This window comes from Haemorhous mexicanus, chromosome 9, assembly GCF_027477595.1.
Source record: "Haemorhous mexicanus isolate bHaeMex1 chromosome 9, bHaeMex1.pri, whole genome shotgun sequence".
Taxonomy (NCBI): Eukaryota; Metazoa; Chordata; class Aves; order Passeriformes; family Fringillidae; genus Haemorhous; species Haemorhous mexicanus.
The window spans coordinates 29,437,702-29,454,155 of record NC_082349.1 but is presented as its reverse complement, the minus strand read 5'-3'; the positions used below and the strand labels follow the sequence as shown (position 1 = coordinate 29,454,155).

At 45.8% G+C, this 16,454-nt stretch overlaps 2 protein-coding genes across 4 annotated transcripts in view; one reads left to right on the top strand and one right to left on the bottom strand.

Moving 5' to 3' along the window:
* Positions 1-16,454, bottom strand: part of KLHL20 (kelch like family member 20) — a 32,178-nt gene that overhangs the window by 1,384 nt on the left and 14,340 nt on the right. The window contains exons 5-13 of one of the 3 annotated variants that reach the window (XM_059854732.1): positions 16,114-16,208; positions 14,802-14,917; positions 13,849-14,032; positions 12,590-12,733; positions 12,234-12,367; positions 11,416-11,624; positions 8,809-8,915; positions 7,114-7,194; positions 4,734-7,025 (exon numbers count right to left, since the gene is read on the bottom strand). In XM_059854732.1, coding sequence (XP_059710715.1) covers positions 6,995-7,025; positions 7,114-7,194; positions 8,809-8,915; positions 11,416-11,624; positions 12,234-12,367; positions 12,590-12,733; positions 13,849-14,032; positions 14,802-14,917; positions 16,114-16,208 — 1,101 coding nt within the window. In that variant the 3' untranslated portion in view covers positions 4,734-6,994. Of the gene's footprint in view, positions 1-4,733; positions 7,195-8,808; positions 8,916-11,415; positions 11,625-12,233; positions 12,368-12,589; positions 12,734-13,848; positions 14,033-14,801; positions 14,918-16,113; positions 16,209-16,454 lie in introns of those variants that run through there. The other 2 variants (XM_059854734.1, XM_059854733.1) reach the window with 2 other exon arrangements.
* CENPL (centromere protein L) lies at positions 5-3,834 on the top strand. The gene is made up of 4 exons (XM_059854735.1): positions 5-226; positions 364-615; positions 1,527-2,069; positions 2,903-3,834. The coding sequence occupies exons 1-4, from the start codon at positions 5-7 to the stop codon at positions 2,972-2,974; spliced, it is 1,089 nt and encodes a 362-aa protein (XP_059710718.1). The 3' UTR covers positions 2,975-3,834.

Genomic DNA, 16,454 nt, shown 5'->3' with positions numbered 1-16,454 from the left:
AAAGATGGCGGAGGGACGCGCCCCCCGCGCGGGGGCCGACGGGAAGAAGTTCGAACGGCGCCGGCGGGACTCGGCGGCCATGGCCGAGGAGGCGCCGGAGGACGGCGCGGTGCGGACCCTGCCCAGCCTCAGGCGGCTCTCCCGGGCTCTGCCCTTCGGACGGAGCCATGGCCGCCTCGGCATCAGTCCCAGCGGCCGCCTCATTGTGCCAACGCTGTGCTCTCAGGTACGGGGAGGCGCGGGCGGCGCCGCCTCCATGTCTCCTCCGCGTTCCCTCCGTGTCCCCTCAGCCGCGCTGCGCCGCGCGGGCAAAGCAAACTTTAACTTTATTCCTTTTCTCTTATTCCCCCCCCCTCCACCCAGGAAAAGGCGGACCCGCAGAAAACAGCGTTCCTGCTGCGTAAAGCCTGGACGCTGTACAGCGTGACCCCCCTGTACGGCTTCCGCCGCGCCCGCCTCAGGGACTACGCGCGGCTGCTGGGCGCCTTCATCGCCGCCGAGAAGCAGAAGGGGCTGGCGGTGGAGGTGGGCGTCGAGCTGGACATCAAGGTGGCCCTGTCCAGCCTTGCCGACATCAGGGGCAGCGAGCTGGACCAGGCTGCCCTCCTCGTGCAGGTGAGGGCGCTGGTTTTGCTGTGATGGAACGCTCTGTCGTGAAGGAAAGCCCCAAGGTTAAACCCTAGCTGTGTGGAACAGCTACTGGAGCATCCGCTGTGATTTAATGAAACTGAATTTTGTCTATTTTTAACTGGAGCAGAACATTTATAGACTTAAGCTGTGCCAGGGCAGCTTTAGCTTTAGGAAGAATTTCTTTACAGAAGGGATGATTAGACATTGGAATTGGCTGCCCTGGGAGATGGTGGAGTCACCGTCCCTGCAGGTGTTTAAGTTAAGACTAGATATGACACAGTCAAAAGCCTGGTCTAATGACAAGGTTGAGCTTGGTCATAGGCTAGACTTGATGACCTCAGAGGTCTTTTTGAGCCTAATTAATTCTGTGATCTCCCCTAAGCAATACATACAGTAAAGAGCAAGTTTGAGTTCAAGTTTTTAACAGCATCAGAGTATGACTATACAGAGCAATCTCTGTCTGATGTTTTAGTTCAGTAGTCAGTTTACTGCCAGGACTTGGATGGGGGTTCTTTTTCTTCCTAGATAAAGCATAATCCCACTTCCTTCCAGTTTCTGAAATTGCTTTGCCTCAAGTGAAATGTGCTACTGAAATGTCAGGTTCATTGTGTCAACAGTCGTAGGATGTACCATGGGAGTTAAGCAGCATAAACTCGGGTCTCAGGACTGTTCCTAAAGAATTTAAAAGCGCTTTTTCTGCTGTTTTCAACAGAATTGCATTCAACTTTTAGGGATGTCATGGATAGACTGAATGTGCTTGACACAAGGAAAAAAAAAAAAAAACCACTTTTAAAAAAGTCTTAAAGTTTTAAATCAATATCTTTTTTTAGCTGATGGGAAAAAAAAAAAGCCATACTTGCTTTTCAGCATTGCAATGCTTCTTCTCCCCATCCCAGCTGTCTTCGAGGTCACGAGCCTCCTCCAGGAACTCTGAGGACAAGCTGGTGTGGTCGGGCTGGTTCTGCTCCGTGTTTGGAGATGACCTTTCTGAGAACGTGCCGGAGCACTTCACCTGCCTGCCCCTGTTCCTGAGCCACGGCGCCGAGAGCTACACCTCCCTGGTTGGCAGCTGGTTCCAGAAGACTTTCGACTGCTGCTTCCGCCGCCTGGCCATCAGCCCCCTGAACCTCAGCTGGATGGTGGCCATGTGGGCTGGCTGCAAGCTGGACAGAGCTGCCTCTGCCGTGGAACTCGTCTTCTCCGTGCCCCGCCTGGCACAGCCCCTGGACATTTCCTACGCCATCCACCCCGAGGACGCCCGAGCTCTGTGGGACACGGTGCAAAAAACGCCAGGAGAGATCACCCAAGAGGAGGTGGATGTCTTCATGGACTGCCTTTATGCCCACTTCCACAGGCACTTCAAGATCCACTTGTCAGCTGCCAAGCTGGTGAAGGTTTCCACAGCGGTTGCCTCGGCACACTGTGATGGGATTGTAAAGGTGAGGCCCTTAGCAGCAGGTTGTTCTAATGCTGGCCAAATAAAACAGCTGTACCTGAAAGTCTCATGGCTCTTTTGCACAATTTCCTACAAGGAATTGTTAAACCCTCAGCTTTTACTAGTCATACTTAGCTTTAGAGGTGGGGCAGCTGCCAGCACAGTATTTTATTACTGTGTTGCTGCAGAAGTTACTTGCCTGGGGCAGAAATAGGTGTATTAGCTATGGTATGAACAGGAAAGTTTCTTAGGCCATAAAAAAACTCATTTTGGACTTAAAAAGATCCCAAACATTAAAAAAAGTTCCTAGCTTTCTAGTACTGTAGTTATTAAAACACAGGCAGAAGACTCCTTCACATGTAAACCTTTTCATAAAGGTGCTGGTCTTTCTACAGAGGTATCTCTAATATCCTTCAAACCACAGAATATTAATCCTTCAAGCAATACAATATTTTCTTCTGAGGTAAAGAAGAGTTTGTGTAAATGCAGTTGTTAAAAATTACCCTATGATGAGGAGCACATTGCTTGTTTTTATCTGTAATAGCTTAAAAATGTCTGACACAACTTTTCCTGTTGCAGGTAAGTAAGTACACAGAGATATCTCAGGCTTTCTGAAGGGTGCTCCTGTGGAATGTGTGCTGTGTAAATTCAGTTATGGCTTTTCATAATGGGATAGGATTCAAGTCATATTCAGTATGGGAAAAGTAAAGCAACAGCAGGGCAGCTGATTAAACACACAGAATACTTGGTACTTTCCTTCCAACCAGGGCTTCAGGGTGTGGAAATCTGGCAACTGCAATTGTTGTTTTGACAGGCTTTTTTCTCTTTCTTTTGCAGATTCTACACAGCCAATACCTGCCTGGAGTGCTGATGCTACTGACTGAACTTGCAATCTCTCAGATCCAGTGAGAGCCATTGCAGTAGCTCTTCATACTCAAAAGGCTTTGTGTTTGGACAATCCGTGCTGAGAAACCCCCAGGAAACTCACTCCTACAGCATCTTCTTTCCTCTCATTCTGGCTGACTTTAGACAGACTGTAAGTCCAGCACTTTGCTGTGCATGGAATTACACAGCTAAGTCAAGCAGACATTTGGCCCTGAAGAAGGGCTGCAATGTAAACTTGTGACAGCTTCCTGAGCAGCTTTGTTTTCTCAGAGTCACTCATTTCATTTATGTGCAGGTGTCAACTCAGAGACAAACAGTGCAAGTTCTTGATGCAACTTACTGGCAGGTATTTCTGTTTCTAAGTTGGTTTTCACTGGACAGCCTAAGCTACGCAGACCTTGGCTAAACTGTGACTACTCTTGGGCTAGCCTAAATGCAAAGTGCAGCACACCTGAGAAAGGGTGCACGCTCTACAACCCAGGGCAGAAAAATCCAGGTTTCTAACTCCCTTTTTAGCTTGTTAAGGGTACGTGGTAATGGTGATAATGTCCATTTATGTTCCCATTGGGCGTGAGATTGGACACCAGGCACTTGTCAGCCTGTTGGTCCTCCCACGCACATTGATAGATAGGAAAGTGAGGTGTGGATAAGCTTGATAGTTACTAGGCTTTGTCCTGATGTTTGTGATCTTAGATGTAATCCTGTAGGCCAGAGAGCTCTCAGGGTTGGAGCTGTGTGCTAGAATTTGATGTTGGATCCCTCCCTTCTGGAGCAGGTAAGAGTTCAGAGGGACATTTAAGGAGCAGAAAGTAGCGCCTGCTGAGACATTTTTGTAATACAGTACTAAATAAAGAAAATCTTTTCCATCTTTTGTCTTAAGGAAAGACCACCACTGTCCTATTAAATATATCCTTGCATGGAACTTATTTCCAATTACAGCTTACCTGACCAAACCACCCCTTGTTACTTATTAAATACTTGTGTGAGCAGCAAAATTCCAAGTCCAGTTTCTTGCTTCACACTTGTGCAGCACCTCTGGGAGCTGATTTGTGCTGTGACTTTCTCCTAAAAAGGGGTGCAAGTTTCCTTTCTTTTCCCAGTGTAAAACTGCCTAACACATGACATAACTGGATGCCTAGTTCCTAACCTGCTACCAGAATTAAACAAAGAATCAGGCACTTGGTTTCAGATCCTTTACTAGTTGAAGATGGATTGGTTTTGCATGTTAAGGTTGAAGTCTGGTAATTCTTACCCTGTTAAAAGCAGCTAAGTGATCTTCTGAAGGTCTTGGCAGCTCAGCAGCTACCTTAACTATCACTTCTGGTGCTTTAGTTTCCTTTTTTGAAATATCTCGGACAAAATTTGCTATCTGGAGTCAGAAAAGCACTGGACAAAGGAGTAGAAGGTCTGGAAATAACTGGCACCTGTATTTGGTTTGAAAATAGGACTGTTACACCCAGGGCTAAGTTTTAAATCTAATGCTCAGCTCTTTACAACCAATTTGCATAAATAATCTCTAAAAACCTAAATTCTTAGAGCCTCTTTTAACCTCTTCCTTATTTTGTCCTCATTGTTAAATGCAGTTAAGTGAGCAGACATAAGATTTAGCCAGATAGCACATATACTTCCTGTCACAAAAAGCTGGTTCTGAGTGAAACAGCAGAGTTTTAAGCCTCTTTTACTGGGATTTATCTGGGGGAAAAAAAACATCCAGCATCTTTGTCCATATAAACCACAGAAAAACGATCCCCACTGCTTTTACCCCCAAGGAACAAACCAAGAACAGCGTAGAAGAAATTTATTAAGATAGCACTATTTATACAAGTTACTCATGCTAGAAAAAAGCATAAATGATACATGTAAACATTTGTTTACAGAATACTTGTTTTCCTTGTAAAGGTGCAAATGATCTTCATATGTAAACACAAGAATACCGACCTTTAGGGGGGAAGGGGCTTTTATAAAAGTTTTAATGTCCCATTTATGACTAGTGTTTTTTTTTTTTTTACTATATTCAAGCACATTAAAGTCTGAGTTACATGAATCAAATGATGAAGTTAAAGAACTTGAGGTGTCAGCACTGCCTTTTTCATCTCAAGAATTTACAGTCCTCTTTTTCAAAATGAAATTTAGTAAGGTCCACAGTTAGATCAGGTGCAAAAGGTCATTCTTCCATACTCAATAGAAATTACAGTAAAAACAGAACTGTTGAGTCTTGAGTTCTTCCCTGCTCTCCCCCCACTCCTGGGTGACTCCACAGTTATTCACAGTGCCAGAAAACAGCCCTTCCCCTCCAAACTCTTAAATGAGCCTCACACCTTTCCCTGCTCTAACCATACACAGGCAAAGTGCACAAAAACCACTCAAAGAGAGGGCACCATCCACCATGGTCAGGAATTCTACAGACACAGACAAGATGGCAGCTGAGGTGAGGCTGGTCTGAGTGGTTCTTTTTTCAGCAGGAAGGAGCTGGCTGTGGGTCTGCCCTTTCAGCAAGAACTCAAGAAGTGGGTATCAGAATTAACAGATGATACCTGCACCCTGCTTTAGACAAGAACTGATATCAAGCAGACAACAGGAGGAAAAAGGCTTTTAAAAGTGAGCTAGAACTAGGTGGGTTTAAGTTCCGTCAGTGGTTGCAGGATAAAGTACCAGTGTGGGTGTAGCCAAACTATTCCACACCCAGCTGCATTATTTCTGATATTATTCCTGTTAGTGGTGGGTCCTTTGTAACAGCTGTGAGGTGAGTGCAGTGTTCTGTCTGTCCTCACAAAGGGACAACTACACCCAGCCTAAGGGGGGGGTCATGTCTGCCAGTGGGCCATCAGGGACTCCCCAAACTATCCTATGACTCAGGATTCCATCATTTCATTGGGAAATCCCTTGCTTTGGGGGAGGGATTCAACATTCTTGCCTGGCTTTGAGGGTCCATGATCTGGGGGTTTGGGGACCTGGACACAACCACCACTGGGCATCCAAAGAAGGACCAGACCTTTCCATGGGACCAGTACTTTTGACAAGACCTCATCCATCACTCTAACAGGACTGCAACCACTGTTTAATCAGGACTGGTTTGAAGCCACTCTTTGTGTATTCATTGCATTTATTGTCATCTTTCTATTGAATTGCAACTCCGACTTGAAATCTCTCACAAGGTATTTCTGTGGGGTTAATTCCTCCCCTGCTGGTTTACCTTCAAACCAGCACAGGTTTACACACAGGAGAGAGGAGAGGAGAGGAAAGCTGAATTTTTGTACTGTAAAAAGGCATTACTTGAAATCCTTTTCCTCTCACCCTTTTTGGGCACTTCACTGATTCCGCTGAGCAATGAGAGTTTTAGTTCTGAAAAGATACTCAGGGCTCTCATCCTCACAGCTCTCCTGTCCTCTAAGAGACCCCAAATCATACCACAAGGGTTGGAACCACAGTAGTTGGCAGGACACAGCCCTGCCCAAACTACCAGCTGGTCAAAATGCAAGTCACACATACACATATATATATATATAAAATACATATATATATATGCACACACAGATGTATATAAAAAGCTGGAATCATCGCTGTGAGCGATACAAAGGAAATACATGATACAAATCAAATGAAAAAATAAATATACTCTGTGCACAGAAAAGCTTCTGTGCAAAGGTGGCACCTCGCAGGTCAAGTACTTTTTTTTTTTTTTGAAGCTCTCTGTAAATAAGGCAAAAGCAATGTTTTCTGTATCACTTTTTTCTCTTTCGCCCACCAAACAGCTGCCACATCCACTGCTCCCACAGCAGGAGGGAAAGCAGGAATCCCTCCTCCTGGCCAGACTCCCAGTACAGAGTGTATAGGCTCTACATCAGCATCCTTTTAGGCTACAATAACTGTTACAGTTTGGTTTATTCAAAAAATGTAGAACTATTTAGAAAAAATACGGACATAAGCGACACTTCTACTTTTGTCCAGTGGTTCCCTGGAGTCTGACAACGTGGTCTCCCGCGGGGCACACTCTCACAGAAGTCAGTTTTTATAATTCCATAGAAAGAGTTCACCGACAAAGAGTTACATTGGAGCTAGACCGTGCATACTAGAGCTGCAAAGAGGTCCAGTGTCAACAAGTCTCTGCAGTTTTTTTTTCTAGGAATGAGAAGGCAGGGGACTCCCTCCCTCTGGAAGCTTACCATATATGAGATTCACAGTGTGTCATTTTGATAACCCCCACGCCTCCGCCCAGCCGCCGGTAGTTCATCCCGCCGTACAACCTGCAGAGACAACATTCCAGAGTCACACACACATCCTCCTCTCCATGGGGACACCGAGCCTTGGGACCTGCCAAGGGAAACTCTGAACCAGCCCGTGTTACCATCTTTAATGTCTGCCTAAAGTGAGGAAGAGGTTGTGGAGCACCCACCCATCTTACACACTTCATAAGTAAACAGCTGTATTTGCTCGTGCCTTCCTCTCTCAGAACAGAAACTGCTGCTTGATTTGACACCAAATTTCTGTTAAATAAATACTTCCTGCTCCTTGTCTGGTAATGTGCAAGACAGAAAAGAACTCTGTAGGCTGTAGCTGCCCTTAAGCTAGGTTTTGGGTAACGCAGGACTAGACTTAGTCCTCCCAATTCAACTAATTTATTTGTTATGTCTAAAGCCCTACATTCAGCTGAGCCAACCAAGATATAACACATCCCAAGCACCATCTGCTGACTGCAATGGTGTCTGCATTTCACAGGGATACCAGATCCCAACAGATTGCAGCTGCATATTCCCCTCTGTGCCACTGGGGTCTGCTGGCAGGAACAGGAGGAGCAAGTTCTCCAAACAGCTTTGTTAAAGTCAAATTGCAGCAGAATTGTTTCTCAGTCAAGCTGCACAAATAAAAAATACCTTCAATATACAAAGGAAAGGGAAGACCATGGAAGCTGGTCACCTATACCGAGTTCAGTGGAGGAAAAAACCACAAGCTAATAATACCTTGAATAATCTCCCAAACTGTGTGAATGCCTGCCAGGCAGTCACTCCTAACTCTGGACTGTCACAGGGAGTAGCTGAAACCATTCCACTAAGCAATCTGATGTATGTACCACTTTCTCCTCAACTGGTTTCCTCAGCAGTTCAAAAGGTCCTGCAGATCCATGGCTCACCAAACCAGGGGAAATTCCTCCACTGCTGCTCATGACAGGCATTCGTACCAGTAAAGGGTTAAACTACTACTATCACTAGTAAGAATAAGGACATTAATTTCTCCTAATTTTTCCCATTTCTCCCCCAATTTTTCCCCACCCTTGCCAGATCACCACAGCAGCAAAAATAGCCACAGGTGCTTGATACTTTATGCTAATTACATTTGGGAATTGAAAACACAAACAATTGTTTTCAAGTATAGTTATGACTAGAAAGGCTATCTTTCCTCTTTCTTTTCTGCTCAGCATGTATTTTGATCAGCAATTTCATATTATTTGTATCAGCTTGGAGATTCTTCCAGTGGCTGAATCCTGCTGATTTAAAGGGGAATAACATCATGTACTTGAAGTGTTTCAGCTCCTCCAAAAGGATTCAGAAATCACTGCCTCAGCCTGAAAGCAAGAAGTGAACAGGCCAAATTCTACATGGTGGCTCTGAGTTCCTTCTGCTAAGGACAAGCCCAGTTTGATTGGGAGGCAGGAGAGACTCAGCCCAAAATGGACAGAAGGAACACAGTGGGATATTTTTCAAAATGTGGTTCTTTCTTGCAAGGCAAAAAGCCAGAATGGGAATGTTGTGATGGTTCTATCCTACACAAGTTCTCTGTTATGGTGTGTACCACATTCCTACTTTGCCTGGGACAGCTCCAGCTGGATTTCACTGTTTGATTGCCACACAAATTCAAGTTACCTCCACGTGTTAGCATCTGGATCAAACACCTCAATGGTCTTCAGGTACGTTGTGCCATCAAAGCCCCCCACTGCCATCAGCTGTCCATTCACCACGGCCAGGCCAACCTGCAAAACAGCCATCAGACAGCAGCTACTTAGCTGGGATGTCCTGAAAAGAAGGGTTAAAATGGAAATATTAATAAAGCTATTTAGTAACTGTGTTTGGTGAAAGGCAGTCTGCAGGAGAGGGTTGGGGTTTTTTCTTTAGGGCATGGCACAAATGAAATACCATAAAAAATGAGACATGGAAAGTTAAATATCTCAGAATAAAGAATCTCTCAAAGAAAAAGCAGGGGGTTCCCCTTATTGCCAGCTACAAGAAGGAGAACCATCTGACTGATGATAAATACATGAGAATCTAAACCTTTTCCATACAAAACTTATGTTCTGGACTGAAATTCATCCCCAAGAAAGAATAGCTACCAGCCCACAACACTTGGTTAAAGTAGCAGAACCACAGGCAAGTCCCTGGTCTCAATCCTCTCAGGCTGAGGCTTCGACCATCTGTAAGCACCTTGGCCTCCAGATGTTCTATTTAATCTTTGAAATCACTGAAACGTCAAAACATGATGACTTCCAGTGGAAAACGTGGAGTATAACAGAAAAAAGGGAAGGTTCACATTGTAAAATGGTCCCTGTTTTGGTTTTGAGGAAGTCAGAAGGGCTGCAGATACATCTGCATGTGTTTAGCAGTTTCTGTGGAAAGCAAATACAGAAGCAGCTGATAAAAAGTCACTGTCTAATGAGAAGCTAAAGTGGACAGTGTTGGACAGCTCACTCTCTGCTTGGAGAACAGAAATAAATATGTGTTCTCTGCCTCCAAAACCAGTGGTTGCTCAAACTGTGATTCATACTTGCCTGATTCCAGACACTGGAACACTAACACAGACAGAACTCATCCTCTCTTTAGCACATAATCCAATGTCTAGTGATAAACACCCATATCATTGCCATCTCCCCAGCCAAGATGACTGCTGAAAACACTGCATAACCTGTTGTTCACAAGAAAGCACCATGATCAGCAGTGAATAGGAACTTGCTGTCACTCACAGCATTCAGAGGAGAGGCAGCAGCCCAAGTGAAAGCCCAGGAGCCCTGTTCCCACACACGCCTCAAGGCAATGAGAGTCTGCTGGGAATATGTATTTGAACACATGCTAACCCAGTTTCCCAGCTTTTTCCTCTCAGCAAGTGGGTGTTTTCACCTCCTAATTCATCCAGAGAGATCCAGGTACTAATCTGATAGGGTTCTTTGATGGTACTTCATACCAAGTACAGCTATGTCACCTAAAAGCTCCTCTGCTTCAGGCTTAGCTGACCGCATACAAGGGCCCAAAAATATTTAAAAACACCCTCAAATGTCTCATTTCCCCATCCTAAACAGCTGTCTGTGGTGTGACTTGGCTATCTCTTCACCCTCTAGTCTTGCTAGAGAGTTTTTTGCAAACTTTTTTCCCTCACAGAGAAGAGGTGAAGATGCAAAGGAAGCAGGAGAGCCTCGTGAGAAGACTGACACTTGACCGTGTGCTCTCCCCACAACAGGAGTGACAATGACACCCTGCCCTGTGCCCTCTGTCCCCACACGGTGACACGTGGCACAGAGGAGCCCACCAAGCCCCACCTGATGCCTCGAGAGGCTCCCTGGAACAGAAGTTGGACAGTGTCAAAGGAGTAAAGTAGGAATCCTTCAAAGGATTCATCTTGGGCAGTACAAGGCTACACCCAAGATGGATTACCAGTCCCAAGTTCTAGCACTTTTATAAGTTTTGGTCCATTTCTATACTGGGGTTAATTGTCCAATTCCAGCTCCAGGTGATGCAGTCCCATCCCCTCAGTCTGCTCTCCTCAATTCCATGTTGTTTGCACTTTTTGGGCCTGCGGATGTAACACTGTCCTTGGTTCTGGGACTGGAAAAGGTTTATTTTGTGTGACTGAGCTGGGAGGAGAACTTGCCAACACTTTCTATGAAGTTCAGAGTTATATCCTAATGCAGTACAGAATCTGGAAAATGTAGGAATCAGAAAAACAGAAACTTCCACAGACACAGAAGGATCTGATCTGCAGCCTTGGAAGAAGCTTGGATTGATGTATAAGTACAATACACAGACATTAAGCAGAAAAATCATAAGCTTGTGCTTCTATAGTTTTAAGAATATGCTTTAAATGAGTAAGAAACTGTATTGATAAGATGGTGAAGGGTTTGTAAGGTAAGGGTGTGGCTGTATAGAATAAGCTAAGAGTTTAGAAGTTATGAGAGTGTGCAAGTGAGACAGAAGCCACTGGATAAAAGGATCCACAGTGCAGCAGAAGTAAAAGGTGATAGGTTAGAAAAGCAAAATAAATTCTGTGGCAAGTGTCTGTTGGGTTAGAAAGGTCTATATTGCCTTGTAACAAAGAACTTGTGACTACTCTTGAGCTATGGCCGAATGCTTCCTCCTCTAAAACCTCATGGCCTGTGAGACTGACCAATAAATCGTTCTTAGCTTGAAAATAGCCCCATCCCTTCATTTCTAATGGCAACAATGACAGGAAAATAAGAAATGTAAAACCTGAGGCATCAGACTCACCCCGCTGCGCCGGGACGTCATGGCCACCACGGGAGACCACTGGTTGGTGCGTGGGTTGTACCTCTCAGCACTGCTGAGCTCCGTGGTGTCATCCCTGCCTCCCACAGCATAGATCATGTCCTGGTACACAGCACAGCCCAGGTGCTTCCTCCTGGTGCCCATGGGGGCTATCGTGTGCCAGCGGTTCTCCTGGGGGTTGTAGCGTTCCACTGCGGAGGGAGGGAAGGTGTGGGGTCAGCAGGGCCGGTAGGCAGTGGGGAGAGCACTTTTGGACCTGATTTTCACACACCAAAAATGCCATGAACCCATTTGTTCTCTGTTACAAAGCCAGGAACCCCTTTGTTCTCTCTTTTCTTCCAAAGCCACGAACCCCTTTGTTCTCTCTTTTCTTCCCAAGAACTCTTGCTAGCCTCTCTCCTGTCTCCACACTCGTATCTTCATTCGAGAGGGAGCTGAAGATGCTACAAACTGACCTGCAGCAGTTTTCCTTTTGGCACCTTCCTTCCTACAGCAAAAATGGCTGCTGCAGGAACTTAGGAAAAAAAAAAAGTGCTTGCAACTCCTATGCAAACCATCAAAGCCTTGTATTGAGGACATGCTGCCAAATGAAGCACTGAGAAAGTAAAAATGTGACACACAACCAGGTAATAGGGGCTCACAAGTCTGGAAAGTGAGTTATTGTATGGCAAAATAATATTTAAAGAAGGAAAAAACTCCACAAATTGATCACTGAGATTTTCAACAGCCATCTGGGGACATGACAGGCTCCCAGGACCAGGACAAGCCCTGATGGGATGCAGGGACAACAAAAGGCATACCAGTGTTGAGAGGAGATGTTCCATCAGAGCCTCCCACAGCATAGAGGAAGCCTCCCAGCACAGCCACTGCCACTCCCAGGCGCCTGGTGCTCATGGAAGCCACTCGAGTCCATTTGTTTTCTTTGGGATCATACCTGGCACAAAAATAAACATCAGAGCTGAGGGAAGTGCTGACATCTTCAGAAAGGGGCAGGAAGACTGACTTTATTCTCCTCAAAAAAAAAAAAAAAATCCCTCTAAGATTTGTACAGCTCCTATCTCCTCTCCAGCTTGTCTGCATCAGCTGCACTCTCAGAGAGACCCACTTTCTTGCTGTGCCCCACTTTTTTGGGGTTTGTTTTGTAATTAAAATGTACCTCTCCACAATGTTGAGACAAGAGACACCATCCTGGCCACCCACAGCATAGAGGTAACCTCCAAGAACTGCTACTCCAACGCTGGTCCTGCAGGTGCTGGTGGGAGCCACATCACTGCTCCACTGATTGGTCTTTGGATCATACCTGGAAAAAAAACACACCAGACAGCAAAAATTACCTGCCTAGGTCTGCTTCAGACTCTCCCAGGCTTGGGAGCTCTACTAAGGCTGTGAAACTTGCCTATCCTGAGCTTCAACTGCAGCACAGCTCTTTGTAAGCTGGATAAAAGCCCTGAAGTGATACAATGCATCCCCTACATGTTATTCCAGGGATGTTCAAACTGCAGGTTGGGATGAATCAAGCTGGAGATCAAAGGTTCAGGCTCCTGAGAGAGACTGGCTGGCGTGTGGCAACTTGCAGCAGAGTTAACTCTGTTCCCTGCAGTTCACACAGGAACTCAGCCAGCACTGGGACTTCCAGCTAAAATATGGAGGAACAACATGGATTTGGGAATCCAGAGACAAAGAAATACAGTGCATAGCAAGGAAGTGCAGGACATGGGAGATACAATGCTAAGGTCATGATTTGGGAAGTTGGGAGCATTCAAGGAGATAGGTGGGAAGAAGGGGAGGCTCGAGGTGGGAGGAGGTATTTGTACAGCTCATTGGGTTTGTTACAGGGCCAAGATTTAGACTAGTAGGAGAGCATGAGTCATGTGGCTTTCAGGCATGGGAATTGCCCTATGCAGCTCCTAGAAACAGGAAGCTTGGTAAAACTTGTTTGACTTTAATCTTTCACAGATCTAAAACTGACCTATTTTCCATCTTCTGCCTATGTGCCAAGGTTCCTTAATTCTCAAGTTAGCACTTCTCAAAAAAAATAATCCAAGATCTTTCCCTCAGCATCTAAGAAATGCTCACTGTAACCTCACCTTCTGTGCCTTGCTTTTCTCTGTGAAGAGAAATGTGGCCACAACCTTCCTCAACAATACTAAAAACAAACCCTCAATTGCAAGGAAGGTTAACCAGGATCACCACTCCTTCCAACAACACACCCAGACCCATCTCCTAGGGATTCCTTCCTTATGCCAGAGGCTTTGGCTTGTCCCGTTAAGCTGGGGATAACATGGCACAAAGCATTCTGCACCAAGGGTGTGCAAGGCACGAGGAAACGACAAAATGAACTCATTCCTAAGAGGCTGCACCCAGGTTTAAACGTTCACAGCTGAAAATCTGCACAGGGGCCTTATGGAGACCTACCTTTCCACACTGTTGAGATAAGAGGAGCCATCATGGCCTCCCACAGCATAGAGGAGGTCATCCAGGACGCTGACCCCAACGCCACAGCGCCTCTTGCTCATGGAAGCCACCATCCTCCACTCGTTGGTCTGGGGGTCGTAGCGCTCCACGCTGGAAATGGCATCCCCGCTGCACCAGCCCCCCACTGCAGCCAAACACCAAAACAGGGTCACAAAAACACTCACTGAGCTCACACACTGCCTGTGGTCCTGGCACAAATGCCCCCTGCAGACTCGTCTCGAAGTTGCTCCTTCTGAGTTTGTAGTTATAAAATAGAAGGAGATTTTCAAGAGCCTGAACTGAAGTTAGGAAATGCTGTGGCAGGCACAGCACCAAAGAAATCATGTGAGTAAGAAACATAAGTTAACTCAGACTTTCAGATATTAATGCATAGGTCACAATCAGAAAGAGATTGTGAAGACTTTTTGGGGACACCACCACCAGAAAATTCTGCCTGGAGTCTCCTGGCCTAAGCCAGTGGGAAAAATACATTGATTCAGCATATCCTGACATGGAAGGATCGAAGTCCAACTCTCTTGGCTCTGCACAGGATAGCCCCAAGAATCCCACCACGTGTTGTCCAAATGCTTCTTGAGCTCTGTCAGGCCTGGTGCTGTGACCACTGCCTTGGGAAGTCAGTTCCAGCACCAGACTCTACTGTGGGTGCAGAACCTTTATCCAATATCCAACTTAAGCCTCCCCTGACAAAGCTCCAAACCATTCCCTCAGGTTCCATTGCTGGTTACCAGAGAGCCCAGAGCAGTGCCAGCCTCTCCTCCCCCTCACAAGGAAGCTGTAAACCACAATGAGCTCTCTTCTCAAGGCAGAGCAGAGCGAGTGACCTCAGCCACTCCTCATATGGCCCCTCTAGACCCTCCTGCTGACACCACAGACACACCTGCAGGGACACACACCTGCAAAGAGCACCTCTCCACAGCGGATGGGTTTGCGCGGCCTCGTTCGCGGTCCCTGCATCAGCGGCCGCTCCTGGGGCAGCAGCAGGTAGTTTTTGGCTTCATCCACCAGATCCCTGTGCAAGACAGGAAAATATTAACCCCCAGAGCTCAGTCTTGGGAGAAGGGGCCAATCAGAACTGATGGGAAGAGCAGCCAGCACTAGTCATGCGCCTCAGGTATTGCCAGGTCACACGAGAAGAGTGTGAGCAGCTCCGGTTAAACGCGCGCTGTCACCTAAATACTCATCGGCTGTTTACAAGCCACTGACACAGTGACAGCAGCAAACCAGCACCAGAGCTTGGCCAGAGCTCATAACAAACACAGCTTGCCATAAAAAGACTGATAAAAAAAATATATATGACAAGAGATTTGTCAGGCTTACTGTGCAGAAAAGAAAAACCCAGCCTGCCTCAAGCTAAAACTGAACAGTCAGTGGTTTTGCCTCGGAAGAGAACAGGAGTTGGAAAGCACACAAATACATAATACACACATGACCAATAGATGGTGATAGTACCCTTCTGATGAATATTTTCTCCATCAGCTCTGGCCAGCCCACACTGTCCATCCATTCATGACTTGCCACCTGGACTAATCCTAATATTCCAAACCCTTGAATAAAACAAAAAAGAACAAAAAAGTCCTCCTTCCCTCTAGAAATGTGGAATTCCCCCAGTATGAATGCTTATTCAGGAAGAGAACAATGTAGCCTATGCCCTGAACTTCTTTACAATATGCACAAGATAGATCATGTGCTTTGTGGACGATACAGAACTCTGTAGAACCAGAAAGGTGAGACTCATACCATAAAAGGAGGAAATGAAAACTTCCCTGCATTATCCTTGTGGGAAAGAGCAGACTCCAATCCTAGAGTCCAATTCAGCTATCAAAGTGCAGACATCCTACATAGAAAAACTACTTTAGATCCCACTGAGATCATCATGAAAGCCATGCAAGAGCTGAGCTGCAATAACAGGCCATGACTAGAGGGGGTGAAAAAAAAAAAGGGCAAAATGAAAATCAATATGCTGAAAGGTCTTTTACCAACAGTCAAACTGCACACTCAAAGTTTGCCATTTCACTGAAAACTTGAAAGAACAAAACCACTTCTAGGGTGCACCAGTGACTATTATGCAAATAGAAAACAATTTTTCCTGCTTCTCCTATCCTGCCAGAGATTAAATTGTGAGGCATCACCCATTTACCAGTGACAAATGAGCACAGTTTCAGGGGACAACAAAATCCAATTCTGTAAATTGCTGAGGAGATTTACCTGCATTCCTCATCACTCTTAATGAGTGGATCAGAGCCCACTGTACCCACAAGAAACTTGGGACTCAGCAGGGGCAGGCGGACGTGCTGCAGGACCTGAAACACAAACCAGAACACCTATGGTGAAACCACAGATACCCACAGAGATGCAAGAAGCCAAATGGAAAACAACAGAATTTTAGTTGAATGCAGCTTGTCTCACAGCACATTTGCCTTTTCAATGTCCCAGTTTAGATACCCAGCAGAAAATCGGTTTTCAGAAAGGGACAATCCACTGGATCTATCAACAGCTGAAAGGTCACAGCTGGAAACCTTTAGAAAATTACAGATGTCAAGACGTCT